Below are 21148 nucleotides of genomic sequence, written 5' to 3' on the forward strand. Positions count from 1 at the left end.
GGGGCGCTGGAGCCTATCCCAGCTGTCATAGGGCGAAAGGCGGGGTACACCCTGGACAGGTCGCCAGTCTGTCGCAGGGCTAACACATAGGGACAGACAACCATTCACACTCACATTCACTTGCACATTCACACCTAGTGACAATTTGGATTAATCAATTAACCTATCCCCACAAGCTGCATGTCTTTGGACATGCAGCTTAAAGAACAAATATTTACCTCCAAATTTATAAAAGTATCATTACACTGAAATACTTAAAGTGCAAGTATATTAAACCCGTACTTAAGTAAACTGCTAAAGGTACTCAGTTACATTCCTACTGGTCCTATCCATGTGCTAATCCAGGGGTGTCAAAGTCATTTAACATTGCGGTCCACTTTGACTTTAAGTGGAGCCAGACCAGTGAAACTCCCCTTGCTGTCAGTGTAAAGAAGTTACATAGTTAACGGTTTTTCTACATGATAAAGAAAAAGCTTCTATGATAAAGAAAGAAATCAGTGTTTAAGATTTGGCCAAAAGTGTTTGATACGAAAAATAGGTTTTGGCCACTAAGAATTTGTTTTAGAGAATGGAGTCTAGTGTTTTAGCAATTCAGAAAAATTGTAATAGCTGTCATTAGTTCATTTGTTCTCAATAGCCAACATATTTCAAGGAAACTGAAATTGAATGAGTTGTTTTAAATGTAGCAAAAATTTAAAAACAAAGAAAGAATACATGTTTCTGGTTTATCAGAGTCATGTTGTAATGTGGGCAAGGCTTTGGGAAGTAGGGTTGCTGAGAGAACTACAGCACCCCCTGGTGGATGGTAAAGGCAACCCAGATAGCAAGACGACATTGAATTGATGTTGATTTTTCATCCGATCCGTCGTTATGGTTGAAATGCCAATGTTGTAACAACATTGAAATACCGTGGTAAACCGACGGTCTTACTATAGGGACGTTGTAATGATGTTGATTTACCTTTGTTTTTTTGTCATTGATATTTGATCTTTTTGTAGTCGACCAGGTGACAACAACAACATCGAGAAAACGTCTATTTATAGTTTACCATCATTCGGCGCCGGTCACCATCAAAAAGCCATCGATTTGTAGTTGAGCGTTAAATTGCATTGCAACTGAGCGGGTATAAAGTACCGGAGAAAGTAAAAAAATTTTGTTCTTTTGTTATCAATGACTTTGGTCTAGTTCACCAGCTTTAAAAAATCGTGTCGACGTGCAATTTATGTATAGTTGACCGGGAGCAGCGATCACTTGGACTATTCCGCAGCACCCCTCTCAGTGGTACATCCCTCCAGGTAACCATTGTCTTGTACAGTAGAGCGGGACATTAGATTTACTTTCAGCGGAATTGACCGGAGAAGGGGCATCAGTTCATGCACTGCACTGGCCTGCACCACGATTAGTATAAGGTAAGAATGAATGAATTTTTTCCTATTCGTTATTTTGACGGTTGCATTTGAATAACAGTAAAAAACTCGTTAATGTAAAGTTTCGGACAAAATGTTTGAGCCCGAAATTGTGTCTACTTTCATCTTACAATCCGGCAACAAATAAAGTGCACTGCGAACAAAGTCTATCAACAAAGAAAACATTTCGTTTCATACTTTTCCGTGATATTCCCTTACAAAGCTAGCTTTAACGCTTCGAGGGTTCCTTTGTTCTTGCCATCGCCTCGGCGCTTGACCGACTTTCGCTCTGTAGTTGCTTTTTAGCATACTACTACAAAAAATTGTAAATCTGTGATATATGATTGATAAACGTAAAGGTAACTGTATAAATGTGTTCAATGACTTTGTTACTTTTAATGATTGGAGAGCACCCGCTTCAATTCGCACTCAATTCAAACTTTAGTTGCACGCTCACCTAACTTGCGTTTGCACCTTTTGTCCACACGTAAACTGCGTTTTCGTTAACTGAAAACTGAGATTTTTAAAGACGCCTGCTGGGGTGGATATTTTTCGAAAACTCCGTTTCAGCATTTAGGTGTGGACGAGGAAAACGGAGAAAACGCAGCAAAGGTGTGCGCCTAGTTTGATGTCACACTGTACGCCACGTTTTTGTCTCGGTGCCATGAATTCCTACAATGGCAAACTTAGACAAAATACTGTTAATTTTATTATTTTCAGTGTTTAAATGCTTACATATACACACGCAGTTACTGTCCCTTCACACACAGGACTTGGTTCAGCTTCTATAAGCCGTCTTTGTATCTAGTTTTCCCTCTTTATTGACATTGTGCCCTATTTTTCCTCTTTTTTTCAGATCTGATTTGGTAACTTCCATCAATAAGTAAGAAACTCACGTCGTTAAATAAATTCCTAGTGTTAAACAATTTGCTTATTTGGCTATTTCCAAATATAGCACTATTTGTTTAATCTGATATACACTGACAATGACATCACGCTGGTCAAGGAGGCGCAAATTACGGAAAATGGTTGAGGCAGCAGAGTCAGATATACTCAGGCACTTTAAAGAGATGGTTGCTGAAAAACATAACCAAAACGGCAATGCACAAGTTAAAGTTAAGCGACCGCAGGTTGCGGAAGAGTCTGGTGTGTCCCACTGTTGTCACCCAGGTATAGACAGTCAAGTATTTACCAGTCGCTATGAGCAGATTTCAGAAGTATGTGAGACCTATGTATCACCCGACAAGGATGACTGTGACCGCAGTTTTCCCCCCCAGCCCACTGACAGCAGGCATCATAATGCCCCGCCCAGCTTCCGGCACCTTTCGCCACTCCGGCAAAACACACAAAACGACACAGCTTTGCGATCTCCCCAGCATGCAGAGTCAGATGTCGAGGACTTCTTTATAGATGGTATGCTTTTAAAGCTGAATCACAATGTCATTGTGCTCTTATCTTCAAAACACCAGTTTATACTCCTGAATGTCATCTTGTTGTGATTTTTTTTTTTTTTTTTGTGAGGCCACTATTACAAGGCAAGTTCGAAAATCTTGGAATTTCACATTTTACATGGTATAAATTGTAAATGGCCTATATTTGTACAGCGCTTTAACTAGTCCCTAAGTACCCCAAAGCGCTTTACACATTCAGTCATCCACCCATTCACACACAATTCACACACTGGTGATGGCAGCTACATATAGAAATATCAAATATATGTGACATGCAAAAACTAGCAAACACTTTTAGCAGTTAGAACAACTTATACTTGAATGCAGAATGTTACACCATCACTTATGGATCTATTAGTTTTTCCCCTCACTGCTTAAGCCATTAATCTTTCTAGAATTGTTCTTTGAAACAGATGCGACCTCACAAAAGATGTTAACGATGCTGTCAGACCTGACCAGAGCAGTTAACGAACTCCGTGAGGAGGTCAGAGCCATCCGCCATCCCTGCTGCAATGAATCGGTAGATGCTGGGGTACTGCCTCTGGATTTGCCCTTGCACAACATTGAGGAGCTAAACAATGCAGAGGCAGCTCTTCAATCACAAGAAGCAAATAAGGCAATGGTAAGTATATAAAGGTTATGTACACTTTGTAACTATAAAGTGTAATAGCTGTCAGATGTGATTTAAATATTGATTATACACACAAGCACTTGCATGCACATTTAGGACATGAGACACGCTAATTCCATCTCTTAAAATGTGTCTATAGGTGAGACGCTTTGCCTTGATTGGAGGGACCACACTGGAGGTGCGAGTCTGCCATGTAATGGCTTATGCCATTACAAACGAGCTGGCCTCGGTACTAAACTGGGCAGGGAAAAAAACCAAGGACCACACAAAGCAAAAAAGGGCATTTAAAGATACAGCGCTGTGCAGATGCATATTTGGTAAGTTTTACTGTTTATTGTAGTTTTATGAGCCTAAAGTGAACAATAAAGGGATCAATTGATCTGCTGGGTGTGTTTCACATTTCCTATGTCCGGTTTTTGCTATATTACTTTGTCTTTCTTAATAACAAGACTTTCATGTCCGGTTAATCTGGAGATTGAGTCTTTGGTCTTTGGCTTGTTTAGTCCTCGGGTTGTAGTTTTTACAGCCCGAGGACCCAATGTTTATTTTGTTTTAAAGGATACACGACACACCATGCTAAGACTTATCACTTTTTCCGCTCATAGCTCTTTGGGAATCAAATGTGGCAGATTTACGCCTGGTGACTTTCAGGTTTATCAGCCTAGGAGTTTACATACTTTCTCCCCGCTGAAGACAGTTAACAAGAGCTTATTCATGTGCTCTAATTCACTTTTGTGCGTGTGTGTGTGTATTTTTGTCCTAGATGGCCTGACGCAGCAGTTAGGGGCAAACTCTATGTCCGAGTTTGTCTTTGCACAAGCAGTGCAGAAATGGCTCCGATACGCCCCAGATCGTTTGGGTGGTGCAGGACGCACATCATGCATCCCCATCCCAGAGTAAAAAATTACAAACTTCTGTGAAACATATAAATGTAAATAGGAAACTGTCTTTTAATAAAGTATTTAGCAAACAAAACTATTGACCTTTTTTTTGTTTAGTTTTTTTTTCTGTGTTACATCACATGCAATGCTTTGTTATTTTAGGATATTAATATTAACATGATACATTGTGAGACATTTTTTATATAGATAGATATAGATAGATATATAGATATAGATATATAGATATAGATAGATAGATATAGATAGATAGATAGATCTATAGATAGATAGATCTATAGATAGATAGATCTATAGATAGATAGATCTATAGATAGATAGATCTATAGATAGATAGATAGATCTATAGATAGATCGATAGATCTATAGATCGATAGATAGATAGATCTATAGATAGATAGATAGATCTATAGATAGATAGATAGATCTATAGATAGATAGATCTATAGATAGATAGATCTATAGATAGATAGATCTATAGATAGATAGATCTATAGATAGATCTATAGATCTATAGATAGATCTATAGATAGATAGATCTATAGATCTATAGATAGATAGATCTATCTATAGATCTATAGATAGATCTATAGATAGATAGATCTATAGATCTATAGATAGATAGATCTATCTATAGATAGATCTATAGATCTATCTATCTATAGATCTATCTATCTATAGATCTATCGATAGATCTATCTATAGATCTATCGATAGATCTATCTATAGATAGATCTATCTATCTATAGATAGATCTATAGATCTATCTATAGATAGATCTATCTATAGATAGATATAAAAATGTCTCACAATGTATCATGTCAATATTAATATCCTATATGGGTGTCCAATTTGAGAAATAAGTACAGTACAAAAACAAGTACAATTATGTGTTTAGGTGGTTTAAGTATTGATGGAAACATGCAGTAGTTTAGTATTGGTTAAAATACCTATAAAGAAATGTAGATTTCCAGTCATGATTTAATTGTTGTTTTAATAAAAAGCAACTGTGCGAAAGAGGTGGAAAATCAACACCATAGCTCAACAGTGTTTCAATATCAGAATCTGACATTGTTTCATTGTCAACAGTATTAGAAAATATAACGTCGAATCAATGTCAGGTTTCAACATTGATTCAACATCAAAACCTGACGTTTCAACATTAAAAAAGGGTGCAAGAATGACGTTAGGTCAACGTCACACCTCAACGTTGATTCAATGACATCGCCTGATATTGACTCAATATTGTTTCAATGTTTCCTTGCTATCTGGGAACGCACAGCAGGAAAACGGGGTACAACGTTTTTTTTAATTAGCAAGACATCCTTTCATGGACAAACATTGTGTTTTTAATTAGATTGTTCTATACTTATTTTAAGGACCATAATCACAGATGAAAACATGCATTGTAGATTTACACTTAAATGTTTATGTAAATCTTTTTTATATTTATGTTGAGAGCGCACCTTCCACATCCTGTGGAAGTAACCCCACCATCTAACACGTTCCCGCAGCTGTGTGCATGACTGAAAATCAGTTTAGTTCAATTTCTTTCGTTCCCTTGAGTTTTCCTAATGAACACAGCAAGCAAGTCCTCAATGCAGGCAAATCCAATCACATCATCATTAATTCTTTGGCAGTGCAGTATTAGCAGGGAGCGCGCAGACTGTAATACACTGCAGTTAGATTTCTGGTAAAGAAAAACCTGAGACAATTTTTCCATCAGTAATTCATTAAGCGCACTTATTCTGTTTGATTTCATTTTTATTTTTATATTATCTTTTTTTTTTTTTATTTAGCGCAAAGAAAAGTTTAACGCCAACTTGCAGAAAGTAGCGAAAGTTTAATCCAAGTGGTTCAAATTTCAAAAAATCCAAAAGGCAAAATGCAGGAAAAGAGGGAGGGAAAACTGTGGGAAAGGATTCAGACTAAATACACAATATGGAGAATATAAGGTGCAGGTGAACGAAATCTGACAATAAGCAGGGCGGGAAGAGAACAAAGGCAGGAAGTCAAGAAAATAGCAAGGAAACAGCTCTCAAAATATATCAGAAAGTCACTGAAAGATGGACAAAAAGGAACTCACACAGACAGGCAGGAAGCCACAAAAGACATGAGGAAAAGGAAAATGCTTAGAAACACAAGAAACTAGGAAGATACACAGCAGCTCATACTTCTAATTTACCTCTCTGTGACATTCTGGTTACAGTAACAATTTAATGCAGAAATATAAAATCTCAAAATGTAACTTATTCTATTGAACTTCTTCAATATTGACTATTATTAACTAAAAAGAAATCATCCACTTTAGCTCAGTTAAAATAGAAATATAGCAAAGTATTCAGATTTATACATATAAATTGACAGTGTTAAATTTAGTGGCTCTTGCTGTTTGCAGGAATGTTTTTGGTCTGAGGCATCCGTCTCTTTCTAGTCTTTCTGTCTGGCTCTTTGTCAGTCAGCCTCTTCAGCAGTTCTACAACAGAAGCAATGACAAACCACATGAGGTAACTTTATGTTTGTTTTGTAGCATTTTCACAATGGCAGGAATGGGTTTGTCCAGCAGGAGGCCTCAGAGAGCCACTTCCACAGCCCCGATGTTATTCTTATCATTAATATTATTTTATTGTTACCTGTTAATTCAGGATGACTTTGACTGTTGTTGTTCTGAAGGGAGACATATTTCTGACCTCCAGCCTCATGGTCTCCTGAGGAAGCACAAGAAGTCACGGGCATGCTTTCAAGCATAGGTAAAATCATACTTTACATTCAGCTTTCAAAAAATTAGGATGGCAACATGCATTTCATTCACGATACCCCTGAAAGCACCAGAATTAGTTTGTCCTGCCACTTATCATCATTACATCAATATATTTGGAATCTAATTATTTAGACCAGACACTGATAACATAATTAGGTTTTGAAAATGCTTTTATAATCTGGGTGTTTGTTCCTCTGAAGTCCTGCTGATGGATGGACCAGACGGACTCACGGCAGACTCGCAGGAGGATGTAGTAGTGTCTGGCTACCAGCACACTGCTGGCCAGAGCCAAATTGTGCTGTTTGGCTGCCAGGTTCATCACTTTACCACTGCTGTCCATCAGGTCCACACAATCTGCAGGAAGAATTTTGTTGCTTTTAGAATTTGTATAAGAACAATTGAAAATGATCCAGCATTTCAGTCCAGTACCTTTGGAGTCCACACCAGCCCTCTCTTTCAAATGATTGAGGAAGTTTATCAGCTTACAGTTGAGATTGAACATTTCCATCCTGCCCTCTGCCAAGAAGTCATGCACATGCATTCACAAAAAATTTGGAACAAATGCTGTAAGGTGCAAAAAAAAAAAAAAAAAAAACCTGCATGCCTGCAAACCTTTAAGCCTGCATGTACAGTATTAACATGCCCAGAAACTTTACTAACCTCCAAACAAGACATTCACAAACATTTTTAGGTCCAGACTCCTGACAGCAGTTAAGCTCCAGTGATACTAGAGGTAGAAGAAGACTGGACTGGGCACAAAGTGGAACAATAAAAGCACTTTAGTGTTGTGGTCTGCACTTTTTCACACATCCACCGCCCTCAGAGAGTTAAACACACACACACACGCATGTTCCCTCATTTGCATCCACCTCTCCTCGCTCACAAAGCTTGAGTCTTTTAAAAGGATGAACAGGGGACTATTTCTGCTTGTATCCATGGAGTCTCTACACACAGTGAGACCGGCACTCTGGGCTTAACAGCTGCATGGGCGGAGATGTCAGTATTGAAAAAAAAAAAGCTGGCTTTATTGTTTCCCGCCACAGACTGGAACCCAACACCATTTGCACTTACAGTAACTGACTTATAAAGACAGATACACCGAGATTTCATTTTGGTACGACAGAGGAAGGATAGAAGTTTAAAATAACAAAATTCAAATAAACAGCCAACATCAATAAAAGATAAGTTCTATCATCTGTTCATTTTTGGTGTATAGTTACATTACAGACACTACTACACTCAATCAAAAGCAATGTGGAGTCTCTGTAGCTCAATCTGCCACATGAATGACTGATTCCTTAAAGCCTCTGTAATTAGTATTTTATAAAAGATCTTTTCCTACTGGCTACTTTCAGCTGCTACTTGTCATACCTCAGCTTTAGGTTTGAGTTCATTCATTTGCTAATGAATACCAGAACACACAACAATGATACCTGTTCAATACCTGTCCAAAAATAACTTAGATTTGCCCAGAAGCAAAAGTCATTTCCATTTCCCCATTACTAGGCTGTAGTATAAGAGACTGCAGAACCAGACTCACCTGGATTGATTACAAGAAGGCCTATGACTCAATGCTCCACACCTGGATCCTGGAATGCCTAGAACTATATAAGATCAACAGGACCATGAGAGCCTTCATCAGGAACTCAATGGGGATGTGGCGGACAACACTGGAGGCCAAACTCAAGCCCATAGCACAAGTCACCATCAAGTGCGGGATCTACCAAGGAGATGCTCTGTCCCCACTGCTGTTCTGCATAGGCCTGAACCCCCTCGGTGAGATCATTAACAAGACTGGCTACGGATACCGACTACGGAATGGAGCAGTTGTCAGCCACCTCCTGTACATGGATGACATCAAGCTGTATGCCAAGAGTGAATGAGACATCGATTCATTGATCCACACTACCAGGCTATACAGCAATGACATCGGGATGTCATTCGGGCTGGAGAAGTGTAGTCGGATGGTAACAAAGAGAGGGAAGGTAGTCAGAACTGAGGGGATCGAGCTACCAGAAGGCAACATTGCAGACATAGAGGACAGTTACAAGTACCTGGGGATCCCGCAGGCGAATGGGAACCATGAAGAGGCCGCTAGGAAAGCTGCAACCGCCAAGTACCTGCAGAGGGTCAGGCAAGTCCTGAGGAGTCAGCTGAATGGTAAGAACAAGATCTGGGCTACCCCTGCTGGGGTAATAGGCTGGCCAAAGGAGGAGATAGAAGCCACTGACATCAAGAAAAGAAAGCTCCTTACCATGCATGGAGGGTTTCACCCCAAGTCCAGCACCCTGAGGCTGTACGCTAAGCGGAAGGAAGGGGGCCGGGGACTGGTGAGTGTCAGCACCACAGTCCAGGATGAGACAAGGAACATCCACGAATACATCACAAAGATGGCCCCAACTGACCGAGTGCTCAGTGAACACCTCGGGCAGCAGAAACCCAAGAAAGTGGAGGAAGGCAAGGAACCATCATGGAAGGACAGGCCCCTGCACGGTATGTACCACCGGCAGATAGAGGAGATGGCTGATAACCAGAAATCCTACCAGTGGCTGGACAAAGCTGGACTGAAAGACAGCACAGAGGCACTAATCATGGCAGCACAAGAACAAGCTCTGAGTACAAGATCCATTGAGGCTGGGGTCTATCACACCAGGCAAGACCCCAGGTGCAGGCTGTGTAAAGATGCTCCAGAGACAATCCAGCACATAACAGCAGGGTGCAAGATGCTAGCAGGCAAGGCATACATGGAACGCCATAACCAAGTGGCCGGCATAGTGTACCGCAGCGGTCCCCAACCCCCGGGCCTCGGACCAGTACCGGTCTGTGAGTCGTTTGGTACCGGGCCGCAAGAGTTGAGGCTCAGGTGTGAAATGTATGGTTTTCAGGGTTTTTATCGGTTTTCAGCATTATTTTGTTATCGTTTTTATCGTTAACTCGGTTTTCCTGGGTCTTTTCACGTGTGTTATGAATAAATCTTCTTTTTTCGGTACCGGTACTAGTTTCATTTTGTTGTATTTATCCGCGACACCTTAAAGGCCGATCCGTGAAAATATTGTCGGGCATAAACCGGTCCATGGCGCAAAAAAGGTTGGGGACCGCTGGTGTACAGGAACATCTGTGCCGAGTATAACCTGGACGTCCGGGGTCAAAATGGGAGATGCCCCCAAGGGTGGTGGAGAATGACCGAGCTAAGATCCTGTGGGACTTCCAGATACAGACGGACAAAATGGTGGTGGCTAACCAACCGGACATAGTGGTGGTAGACAAACAGAAGAAGACGGCCGTAGTGATCGATGTAGCGGTTCCGAATGACAGCAACATCAGGAAGAAGGAACACGAGAAGCTGGAGAAATACCAAGGGCTCAGAGAAGAGCTCGAGAAGATGTGGAGGGTGAAGGTGACAGTGGTCCCCGTGGTAATCGGAGCACTAGGTGCGGCTAGGTGCGGTGACTCCCAAGCTAGGCCAGTGGCTCCAGCAGATCCCGGGAACAACATCGGAGATCTCTGTCCAGAAGAGCGCAGTCCTGGGAACAGCTAAGATACTGCGCAGGACCCTCAAGCTCCCAGGCCTCTGGTAGAGGACCCGACATATATATATATATATATATATATATATATATATATATATATATATATTTGTTTTTTTCATTGTTTTTTCATCCAATGTTAGCTGAGCTCGCCATATGAGTTATTTAGTGATATTTAATGTTAAGAAGTATTCTACTGACTTTATTTTGCAGTGTTGTGAAATTCAACTGTATTGCATTCAAAAATTGTCACTAGTTGTCTTTTGCATTGTCACTTTTTTTTTTTTTTATTAATACTGGGCTTTTTTTTTTTACACAATTTAACAATCATTGTTGTAACCTTTTATGATGTATCTTTTAAAAATTATAGAACTTGATTCAATTTGATGGTAAGAACGACAAATAAAAATTTTTTGGCTTTTATCTCATTGTTTTGAGACATTGACATTCAGTCATTGCCTCATAGTTCAGTGCAAAACAATGTCTTGAAAGTGCGTCTGTGGACCATCATTCAAAAGAACCACATCCAGAAAAGTATTTATTGTATGAAGATAAAGTTTCACGGCCATAATGCAAAAAAAAAAAAAAGTTTTCTTATTTGAGATGAGGTGATCCAGCTGAGGAGATAAGATTTACAGCTCAAAAGATCTCCTGTGTCCTTTGCCCCACAGGAGGACACAGGACATCTTTTTTGGCTGTGAAATCTTTAACAAGGAATAGGCCTCAAGAGCTGTTCTGATAAAAACTACAAAAATAAAGAAACGCCAAAAATGATGACAATTTAATCCACCATTTCTCCGAATGACCAGATCACGAGCCTGTCTGCTGAAAAGCCAGTGGGATGTCTGGAGGTGTTCCTGCAGCTCCTGAATAAAGACAGGGATATTGCAGCCATTGCAAAAATGTATACATAGCAAGCACACATTAAAAGTGTGAAAGGATTTATTTAAAGACAGCACTTGGTGCCAGTCTACTTGTGAGAACATAGAGAGCAGTAATGGACATCTGCAGATAATTTCCCATTTTTCATCAAACTGTGTCAATTGTATCATCTGAATTTGACTTAAATAAGCATACATTCATGGATGGTGTTGAAATTTCCACAGAACAACTTGTGAAGTGGCTGCACATTACAAACCACCCCCGGTCATGTGGGTTGATAAGACGTAGCCTTCCGGTAACAATAGCGGTGCCTTTTAGACTTATTCTGAGTTCAATTGACATGTCACTGTATTTAAATAGTAGAGACAGTTTTCAGTCCTGTTTCGTTTATCTCAGTGAGTGACATTCATTGTCTGTCAGCTGTTTACAGTACTCCCATTGGAAATTAGAGATTCATGGTGATCCTGAGCAGACATTCACAACTAACTGCGAGGAATTAGCAAATGATCCCTGCGGCGCATAGATCAGTGCACTTTATCTAGCTCGCTACAGCAGCTCTTCCTGTCCTGGGTGTTGAACAGCAGTGCAACCTGTGCTGGGGCGAGGTTCTGTCTGCAGTTTTCCTCCAGGATCTCTGGTTCAGAGCAGTCGTTCCCCGCCGGGAGCTGAGTCTGCCTGAGGGCTTGAAGTGGACACGTCCCCACTTTGGGGCAGTGGGCGATAACAACTGACAGAGGCGGGTGAGACACTGTTGCCAGACCACCCTCTAAAGGGGAGATGTGAGCAGGACAGCGGCAGGAGTTCTCACAGGTACTGCTGCTGTGCTCTGTGAAAAGGTCAAAGCTGAGGCCATTTGCTTTGAGCCTGATGGAGTCTGTGATGCTGTTGTGAGTAGAGTTCCGCTTACTCCCGCTGCTCTCAAACACCTCCCGCTTCCCCAGGATGTGCCGCCTAATAATCCTACGGAAGGTGTGCCGGAACTCTCGGATGCGGTAGGCGTAGATGAAGGGGTTGACCACAGAGTTGGCATGGGATAGGATAATGGCCACATACATAACCAAATCAGGAGGACGATCACACTGAGGACAGAAGAGGGTGAAGCAGTTAATGATATGTAAAGGAAGCCAGCAGACCGCAAACAGGCCCACAATGATGGCCAGAGACTTGGCAGCCTGGACCTCTTTCTGCAGGACGGAGCGGGACTTTTCCCCATGAGACGCTTTTACTTCAATCAGCATGAGCTGGTGGCGAGCTGCCATGAAGATACACAGGTAGATGGCCAACATTAGCAGCAAGGGGATCAGCACACAAGCAAAAAAGTTGAAGTAGACCATGTACTCCATGTCGACAACATCCTCAAACAGGCACTCCATCATGCCCGGCTGGCAGGGGCTGCTTTTGGTTTCGTTGGTGCCGTTTCTTGACTCCCCACCATGCCAGCCCATCATGGGGGTCAAACCGATGATGATGGATAAAATCCAGCATATGGCAATGATGCCTCGAGCCCGCTGTCCTGTCACCAAGCTGTTGTACCTGGACAGGGAGACAATACACGTGTCAAGCTTCAATTGTCTTTCAGCTCCTGAGAACTCAGAGATAAAGGTTTGTTTCCCTCTGCCACAATGACCTCTATAAACCTCATAAGAAAGCTTCCGTCCCTTGTTTGAATTAATTATTACTGTATACGAAAGTACCCCGCTGATTTATCATTTGCTTATGCGATCGTTCCGTGGAAGCAACTCTCATACCGGAACTACAAGAGACAAGAATAAACAAACTGAGTCTTTCAGGACTCAGGACTCCTCAAAGGAAGGAGCCTATTTTTGGTTCGCCTGTAGCACAGTGTGGGAGAGCAGCTGAGACATTTGGCTTGTTTCTATCACATTCTTCAGATGTTAAAGTGCAAAGGTTAATACTGCAAAAACACCCCCCCCCCCCCCCCCCCCTCTTTAGGGATGTACAAACACAACGCAGAAGAGCCCTTACATACGTATGTTCAGCAGGAGGAGTGTGTTCGAGCCCTAAAGGGCGAGACGTCTGACCGGCGCAGCAGTGCGGTAACGATGAGGTCACAGCATCACTGTCACTGGTTTAGCCTGTCAGGTCTGCAGATGCACCGTCGTTGGCAAATTTGCATGTTAAATCAACATCTCACTGGGTTTGGAGCTTTTTTGTTGTTATTTTTACATTACAATAATAAAAGTAAGTTTACAAAACAGGCTTACACAGTCTGTGTAAGCAATTAGAGCGATATTTGTTTGATTGCTCCGGGGGGAATTTGCCCTGTGGGAGACGCTGTTTCTGAACAGTCTTATTCAGCCATGGAATATCTGGTTCAAATGTCAAATGTTTTAACCGACAGAAATGAAATGAAACGTTGGGCGTCATCGTGAGAATTCTACTGCTTCTGATTAAAAACACACATTGGACTAAAGTAAGAATTAATTAAGAGTTAAAACGTTCCTATTTTGTTTTCCAAATCTGATCTTCGTTTCTTTCTGTGCTTGGACATGTTGAAAAAATGGTTTTTAAGTAGTAATCAGCTGTTTTACTAATGCTAATCAACTGTTTATTGGTGCCTTATTAACACACGTAATAATGCAGTTATAAAGGATTTCACTTATTCTATTAACTCATTAATTTTGCACCAATAAATGATAAATGATCCACTTTTCCTCATGGTTACTGACCTGAGTGGTATCTTGATTGCAATGTAGCGATCTATAGCGATGGCCAGCAGACTAAAGATGGAGCTCTGTGTGAGAACCAGCACAAAGCACGCAATAAACAGGCAGCCATAGAAGTTGGAGCAGAACCCGATGCTGATGACAATGGCAAAGGGAATGGCCAGGACGCCCACGGCGATGTCGGCCACAGCCAGCGACACCACGAAGAAGTTGGTGATGCTCTGGAGGTTACTGTTGAGGGCCACGGCCCAGCAGACCAACACATTTCCCAGCACTGAGAAGATGGCAATCAGCAGCTCCAGGGTGATGTAGAAAAATTTGTCCCGCATGATGAGGCAAACAGCGAAGAGGTCACTAATGCGGGGGGAGGAAATCTCACCTCAACGTCCATAGCTGCAGCCTAGCAGCTGCTGAACTCAGCCTTGTCACCTCCAGAGAAACAGCCACTAGATTCCACAAAACAGTGACTCCTTCACACCTGCTCAGCTTAAAATACTGAAAAAGAAAAATGAATCACATGGAGCTATCATCACTCCGCATGCAGGGTGCAGTCACCTCCATCCTGTCCTCATAAAAAAGCTCTTCTGCTGTCCTCTCCCCTCAGCTCCTTCCCCTCGGCGTCCTTTTCCCACGAGCTCCTTGAAAGGCTGAGATGATGCCAGCAACAGACATCACAGTGACATCGCTCTGTTGGAAATAAAAAAAAAAAGGTGCAAAAGTGAAAAAGAAGAAATGCTCCTACAGTAGAGGAAGTGAATATGGGACTTTGTATTAGGTATAAAGCGAGGCACCCTGTTTGCATTTGAAAGATCTACAAACACAATACAGGTTCCTTCTTATCAGTTATGAAGTACACTTATATGGGCGTTATAGGGTACACTTATATATAGTCACAATATTTCCAGAAGCATCAGCAGCTTTAATAAAACCACAGACACCTTTCATAAAGCCACATTACACTGCAAAAAAAAAGAAGCAATGTCACTGTTCGGTTGTGTGAGACTTTTAGTTGCTGATGCCTCCTATAAACAGTCTTTCTGACCCTGCAAAAGGGCAGTGGGAGAGCAACTTGTGTAGCCTCCATCAGCACGAGCATGCACGGCTCCACGTTGTAGCAAACTGCTGTCAAAATGCAGTTTGAATCATTTATACTAAAATCCGATGTTATACTACAATACTGCAACATAATTCAGATTTGCTCTGACAAGCACAGACTTGTGACAGTTTCTGATGTTTAAGTTCAGACACTCAATTTAGAAGTTTATATCCATTATGTTTTGTTTAGACTTTGATTGTCGTGGATTTGCGATGTGATTTCCAGCATTTGTGTAGCCAAGAACAGCAGACCTTGACTCCTGTGGTAGATAAAGATTTTCAACTAGTAAAAAAAACAGGGAAAAATAAGAAATGCGATCTTATCTTGTGATAATTCAAGAGAAATGGGCACTGAACTCAACGTGAACCTGTTTTATGGATTACTTCTGCAACAGTTGTGATCACATACAATAGAAAGTTCAGAGGTGTGACGCTGCATTGGCCTTAAGCCTGCTATCGTCTGAGGCACGTCCATGCAGCAGCTTATTTTGAAAATGTACATTAATATTACAGTAAAAATCACCTTTCACAGTTATAACAGTTAACTATGACCTTAACATAACTGTAGATGGTCAACTAAAAGGCTGGCTGTACTAAACTGCAAAGCCTCAATTCTACAAAGTATGTGAACATGTTAGTGTTGATTCCAGAAGCTGCGCTGTACACAGTGTAAATGCTACATGCTGGTAAATGTAGCTGTTAGATATTTACTGTTATTATTTGTTACAGCAGGTTCAGGACAAAAGGTTCTGCTACAGTGAAAATCCTGTGTGTCCAGTTTTATAATGCATGCTGTACAGTATTATACGACGGCTAAAATGCGATTCTCTCAGTTCTGTGAGCGCTAAAACTAAAACGAAACATTGTGACCACAAAAAGTGCGCGTTGAGAGATGAGTCACACTCAGAGTATCGTAGTGGGTTTTGTAGCTGCTGTCTTTCAGGCAATTCAAAACAGATAAGACCAAAGATAAGTAAATAAATGTATTACTTGTGCTTTTATTGAAAAGCACAAGTGTGTGAATGTGAGAGTGAATGAATAGTGGAATTGTACAGCGCTTTGAGGTTCTCGAAAAGCTCTATATAAATGCAATCCATTATTATTATTATTATTATTAATATTATACGTGATTATATGACTATATGTGTATAAATGATCAATTCTTTGTTAGCAATTTTTCCAAATATGATTAAAAAGTAATATTTCAATATTAGGTTTGTTTTTACCAACCCAGGCAGCTATCTTCATTGACATAATGGTTTCCCTAGCCCCTTACCCTAAACCTAACCAGAACCTAATTGTAACCCTGACCCTAAAGCCACATTTTGAGCCTCAAAAAGGCCTTCAAACTTGTGAGGACCGGTATGTGTGTTCTCACAAGTGACTGTTGGTTCTCACAAGTATAGTAGAATGCAGATTTTGGTCCTCACAAGGATAGCTAGACAGGAATACACACACACACACACACACAAACAAAAGAGGGAAAAAAACAGAAGAAAAGAAGAAGAAAAAGTTAAGCTTCGTACTTGAAAAGATTTCCCTATTTTGCAAAATATCATTAGGATGCAACAAAAGGTAAAATAATGATAAAACGGGAAGATGAACAGGGAACAGAAATAACCAACAAAGGAAAGGAACACATGTAATGTAATCTGATCTTGAAACTACCAATTCCTTATTTTGGAATTTGGAAATTTCTTTGAAAAACAAATATCGTTTTTGACCCCAGAAATGACTTCTAATGATCAAATAGGACTAAAGTCTTAATGCTGAGTACAATGTATTTGTAGATAGCAGATGGCTTTTTTGGTTCAAGTCACATTAAATGATGCAATACAGTGAATCAAAGGGCTTTTTGTGCCATAAAGGAATTTATTTTCAAAAGCTCTGTTTTTAAAGGTAAAATATTTTATACTCACAAAATCTCTCATTGACCTCATCTGAGGTGGGAATGATATGATCTGAATTTTGAGAAAAAAGACTTAAACAAATAACAAAAAGGTGGATAAAACCGAACTCCAATCAAAGAAAATTAAACCTTTTACAAGAAACAGACAAAATGATCCAAAAGAGAATAAGCGTGATGATGGAAAATGGTAAATTCATATTTAAAATCTTCTTTTCTATAAGCTTAAATGGGTGGAAACACATTAGTATGGAACTGTGTCTGCAAGCGTTTTGGTAAAGTGTTGCGTTTAATGCATTTAAACATGAGTTTAGAGCATGTTTTTCTCTTTTCCGTGACTTGCAGTTTTGACTAGAGTTAAGTTTTGCTGTCAACAGGATAAGGAAGCTGTCAAAAAAGAAGTACGCTTCATACGAGCAGTATTACAACTCTGCAGTACAAAAGCAGATAAGAGCAAACACCTTTGTAAACATTTTTGGGTGAAATATCGTGGCGAGAGGGAAAAAAAGAATTGTAGCACAATTCTTGGAAGTTTGATATGGCTTGTGGTCTATTCTCAGTCAGACTATAGTTTAGATGCCTTGATAGCTTTGAGCCGTCAGCACGCAGCTCACTGAGCTTACAAATAGAAGCTGTTTTTGTGCTGCTGAATTCCCTCTGAGGGGATGTTTGTGAAGGTTAGACTGAGTTTTCAAAGATACCAGCTGTGATGGAACACAAAGGTCTTTGCTCTCCCAGTCATGCTTTTCCCTCAGGGTTAGATGAGCCATTAATACTAAAATACTGCTATTCCACGTTTGCGTGTCATCAGGAGATATCCTTTTAATTCCAAAGGGCTTATAAATAAAGTTTTAACTGTTGCTGTTTTAAGAGATGTTGGTGTGCGACTAGAATTCCAGTGTTTTTTATGTATCAGTACTTCACAGTAATAATCCCAAAGGACAAGAAAGGAAATCATGAATTTCTTAAAACTGCACCAGTGATTCTCCCATGCTAGCCACACAGTAAGAAGCTGTCCTAAAATAAAATTATGAGACACATCAGAGAAGCTCCAGGGAGTAATAGTGAGACAGGGTTAGGGTGCAAGCTTTGGTTCACAGCAGCCACTTTGAGGGATGAAATCTGTACAAATATTGATATTTATTAGTATCTTTGTACTGAGAAAGATAAAGAAGAAGTCAGCCAATGCAGCACACCAACAATAAACCACAGCACATCACCACCCTTTACCACTGCACAAGAGAAAATTAAAACTTGAGCTTCCTGTCACCGCAGGCTCTCGCTATGCTGTCCATACAAAGTGCCAATACTGCTGCAAGCACAGTGAGTCGCCTCACTATCTCTGAGCATCTGTGTTGACTCTTTTGCACTAAAGCATCGTAGCATATTGAGAAGCAGGTAACAGTGATCAAAATTACAGTCTGATTAAATAATATAATGAAATCTGGGCTTAAACAGTAGATTTTATGGTGAGAGTGTGTCAAGAAATTAACAACTGGGCTAAAACAATTAGCCAAAAAAAATGGATTTTCAAGTCTGACCGATTTATTATGAAGGCAATGTCATTGTTAGCTATATGCCAATTTTTGGCTTCACAATTTGTAATGACTTAGAGCGTTAGCTTAAACCATTAGCTTAGGCTCTAGATATAGTTAAAAATATACTGATAGCGAAGAGTAAGCTACTGGATAACAGGGATTTAAAGTAGCCTAAAACAGATGGATAAATGAGTGAAAATAGGGCATTGCAATTATGAATAAATACCTGTTAGCTGGAATTAGCAGGTAGCTGTAAACTGGATAATGGTATTGGATAAAAGTAGTAACTAAATATTTGGATATTACAGGTGAAATTGCTAAAGCTAACGACAAGAGTAGGTAGTGGTTGAAGCAGGTCATAGTTGTTAAATTAGACATAAGATAAGATAAGATAAGATAACCTTTATTAGGTTATCTTATAGTTATATACATAGTAGATAAATACTTAAATGTGTAGCTTAGAGTCGTGTAGCATAGAACTGGATAAATGAAAGCTAAAGATAAAAACTAATGGTTCAAAATTTTATGGATACGCAACTGCTGAAAAAAATGGAAACATTTCTAGATGAATGGTTAGAAAAAAGTTATGGATATTTTGTGGTAAGTGTTGAAAACAGGCCTACTGGTCTAAACAGTGACAGTTAACTGATGTCTACTTATAAAACCAGTCTTATTAAACAACACCCAGTTTATGATGAAACTAAACACACACTGAATATGTGTCCTACATCAAGTAACAGCCTGTAACAAATCACAAAAGACGAGTAAAGTAGAGTGGTCACTGCTGTGTGACACAGTCCACTTGACTCTGTCTTTGTGTCTGCACTTGACTCATGGCCACAGTTACTCACATGAAGACACCAGGGGCAGAAAGCAGCTGTGCACAGTGACCCCCCACCTGTTGTGGCAATCTCGCTAATAAATCAAGGAATCTCTGTATGTGTGTTCTTCACATGGAGACAAACGTTTATTCTTTCTGCCTCAGACCTGGTGGCTGTGCAGCTCAGGCCCTGACCAAGTGCACTGTCCGGTCGGGTACTTTGAATGAGTGGTGTTCCCATTTCACAAGGTCTCTAGTTGCTAGGTAACATCTTTGACTTCACAGATGATGTCACACTGTTCTGTGACCACTGTCACCAGTTTATGTAACATAGTTTATGAATCAACATCCTCCACTCTAACATGTACATGCTACTACACCTTAGGGAGGAGACTTGTTAAAAACAAATTAATTTAAGCATATGTAACATTTGACACTTTAATAGAGGGACCACAGCGCCAGCAGTGCTGTTATCATTTCATATGTTGCATTTTAGAAGAATTATTCAGATTATGTGTCATAAAAACAATGATTGCAGGACAACAGGGGTACCTGATACTGTGATGGTAATGTTTTGCTCGTTTGTTTTTGCTTTTTATGTCTTTTCTTCTTCTTCTTTTGCACTTGAACATGATGTAATTGATTGTGAGGACAAGCAAAGCTGCATTATTTCTGTGCAACATAAACTAATTACGGCACTACAGCTGTTTTATTACTGAATCTCGAGTCTTCCGGTTGCAGAGGAAGCCCAGGTCGCAATACAGGTTTAAGAGATGAAGTATTTCATTTATTAGGTTAAGTGTTCAACAGGCCGTGTTATAATAAGCTCACCGGGGATTTTGTGGAATCACTATCAGCAGACTTTTTTTCTGCAAGCCTCTGAGAAAACCCACAGTATGCAAATACGCACTAGACATCAGTTTCCACAGAAACCTCACCTGTTTCTCATCTTGCCGTGGGCACTAAAGCAAAAATACGACTGTTACATGAAAATGTTCATTCACGTGTTCATAGTGTGAAAACTGAAAGCACTGCCAGTGAAAGTGAAGTCTGCGTTTAATTCATTTTTGCGCAAGATGCAGTCAGTCGGCGCGCACGGCTTACCTTTCTCTCCGCAGGCTTCCTTTCCTACAAATGGCAAAATTTTGATATCCAAAGGCACTTGATGAAACGAGGCGACAGAAAAAGTCGACTTAAAAATATTACGCAAATGACGGTTTTCACTTCCCACTGAGCGACCAACTTCTTCAATTCACGCCTTAAATTTTCCGTCCAGCTGCACTTCACTTTTTTTTTTCTTCTTTTTGTAAAGTTGACTTTAAAGCGCAGCTCAATAATAAAAACACACCATCGAGCTCTGATCGACGTGTCTCCACTGAAAGAAAGAAGACTCCTGCTTTTGTCACTTCACAAAGATGAGATCTGCTCTTTACTCTCGCTCTGCTCCGGTCAAGTGAGTGTCTCTCGCTCTCTCTCTCACACACACACCCTCCATAAAACAGGCTGGCTGTACCTCAGTTTCCTCTTCGGGGTCAGACAGCTAAA

The 21148-nt window shown here is 40.4% G+C and overlaps 3 protein-coding genes across 3 annotated transcripts; 1 reads left to right on the forward strand and 2 right to left on the reverse strand.

Moving 5' to 3' along the window:
• The first annotated feature begins 1269 nt into the window (after nucleotides 1-1269).
• On the forward strand, nucleotides 1270-4463 carry LOC113034255 (uncharacterized). Its single transcript, XM_080287535.1, has 5 exons — nucleotides 1270-1409; nucleotides 2263-2819; nucleotides 3271-3479; nucleotides 3628-3805; nucleotides 4252-4463. The coding sequence occupies exons 2-5, from the start codon at nucleotides 2393-2395 to the stop codon at nucleotides 4386-4388; spliced, it is 951 nt and encodes a 316-aa protein (XP_080143661.1). The 5' UTR covers nucleotides 1270-1409; nucleotides 2263-2392; the 3' UTR covers nucleotides 4389-4463.
• Nucleotides 4464-5318: 855 nt separating this feature from the next.
• Nucleotides 5319-8970, reverse strand: c8h22orf15 (chromosome 8 C22orf15 homolog). Its single transcript, XM_026187974.2, has 3 exons — nucleotides 7380-8970; nucleotides 7021-7095; nucleotides 5319-6863 (listed from the first exon to the last, which is right to left on the reverse strand). Exons 1-3 carry the CDS (start codon nucleotides 7687-7689, stop codon nucleotides 6763-6765), a joined length of 486 nt encoding a protein of 161 aa, XP_026043759.1. The 5' UTR covers nucleotides 7690-8970; the 3' UTR covers nucleotides 5319-6762.
• A 2230-nt stretch (nucleotides 8971-11200) lies between these two features.
• Nucleotides 11201-21126, reverse strand: adora2aa (adenosine A2a receptor a). The gene is made up of 3 exons (XM_026188643.2): nucleotides 20708-21126; nucleotides 14248-14931; nucleotides 11201-13090 (listed from the first exon to the last, which is right to left on the reverse strand). The coding sequence occupies exons 2-3, from the start codon at nucleotides 14571-14573 to the stop codon at nucleotides 12082-12084; spliced, it is 1335 nt and encodes a 444-aa protein (XP_026044428.1). The 5' UTR covers nucleotides 14574-14931; nucleotides 20708-21126; the 3' UTR covers nucleotides 11201-12081.
• Between the last annotated feature and the right edge of the window lie 22 nt (nucleotides 21127-21148).

The sequence above is a fragment of the Astatotilapia calliptera genome, chromosome 12, assembly GCF_964374335.1.
Source record: "Astatotilapia calliptera chromosome 12, fAstCal68.1, whole genome shotgun sequence".
In the NCBI taxonomy this organism is placed as follows: domain Eukaryota; kingdom Metazoa; phylum Chordata; class Actinopteri; order Cichliformes; family Cichlidae; genus Astatotilapia; species Astatotilapia calliptera.

What these genes read in the sequence shown, in the direction of transcription:
- LOC113034255 (XM_080287535.1), top strand. Translation starts at nt 2,393, where the DNA reads ATGACATCACGCTGGTCAAGGAGGCGCAAATTACGGAAAATGGTTGAG. An exon ending in CGAGGACTTCTTTATAGATG is followed by an intron (nt 2,820 to 3,270) that starts GTATGCTTTTAA and finishes TCTTTGAAACAG; the next exon opens with ATGCGACCTCACAAAAGATG. An exon ending in GCTGTGCAGATGCATATTTG is followed by an intron (nt 3,806 to 4,251) that starts GTAAGTTTTACT and finishes TTTTTGTCCTAG; the next exon opens with ATGGCCTGACGCAGCAGTTA.
- c8h22orf15 (XM_026187974.2), bottom strand. Translation starts at nt 7,689, where the DNA reads ATGCATGTGCATGACTTCTTGGCAGAGGGCAGGATGGAAATGTTCAAT. An exon ending in CATCCTCCTGCGAGTCTGCC is followed by an intron (nt 7,096 to 7,379) that starts GTGAGTCCGTCT and finishes GTGCTTCCTCAG; the next exon opens with GAGACCATGAGGCTGGAGGT. An exon ending in AAGTCATCCTGAATTAACAG is followed by an intron (nt 6,864 to 7,020) that starts GTAACAATAAAA and finishes CTTCTGTTGTAG; the next exon opens with AACTGCTGAAGAGGCTGACT.
- adora2aa (XM_026188643.2), bottom strand. Translation starts at nt 14,573, where the DNA reads ATGCGGGACAAATTTTTCTACATCACCCTGGAGCTGCTGATTGCCATC. An exon ending in GCAATCAAGATACCACTCAG is followed by an intron (nt 13,091 to 14,247) that starts GTCAGTAACCAT and finishes CTCCCTGTCCAG; the next exon opens with GTACAACAGCTTGGTGACAG.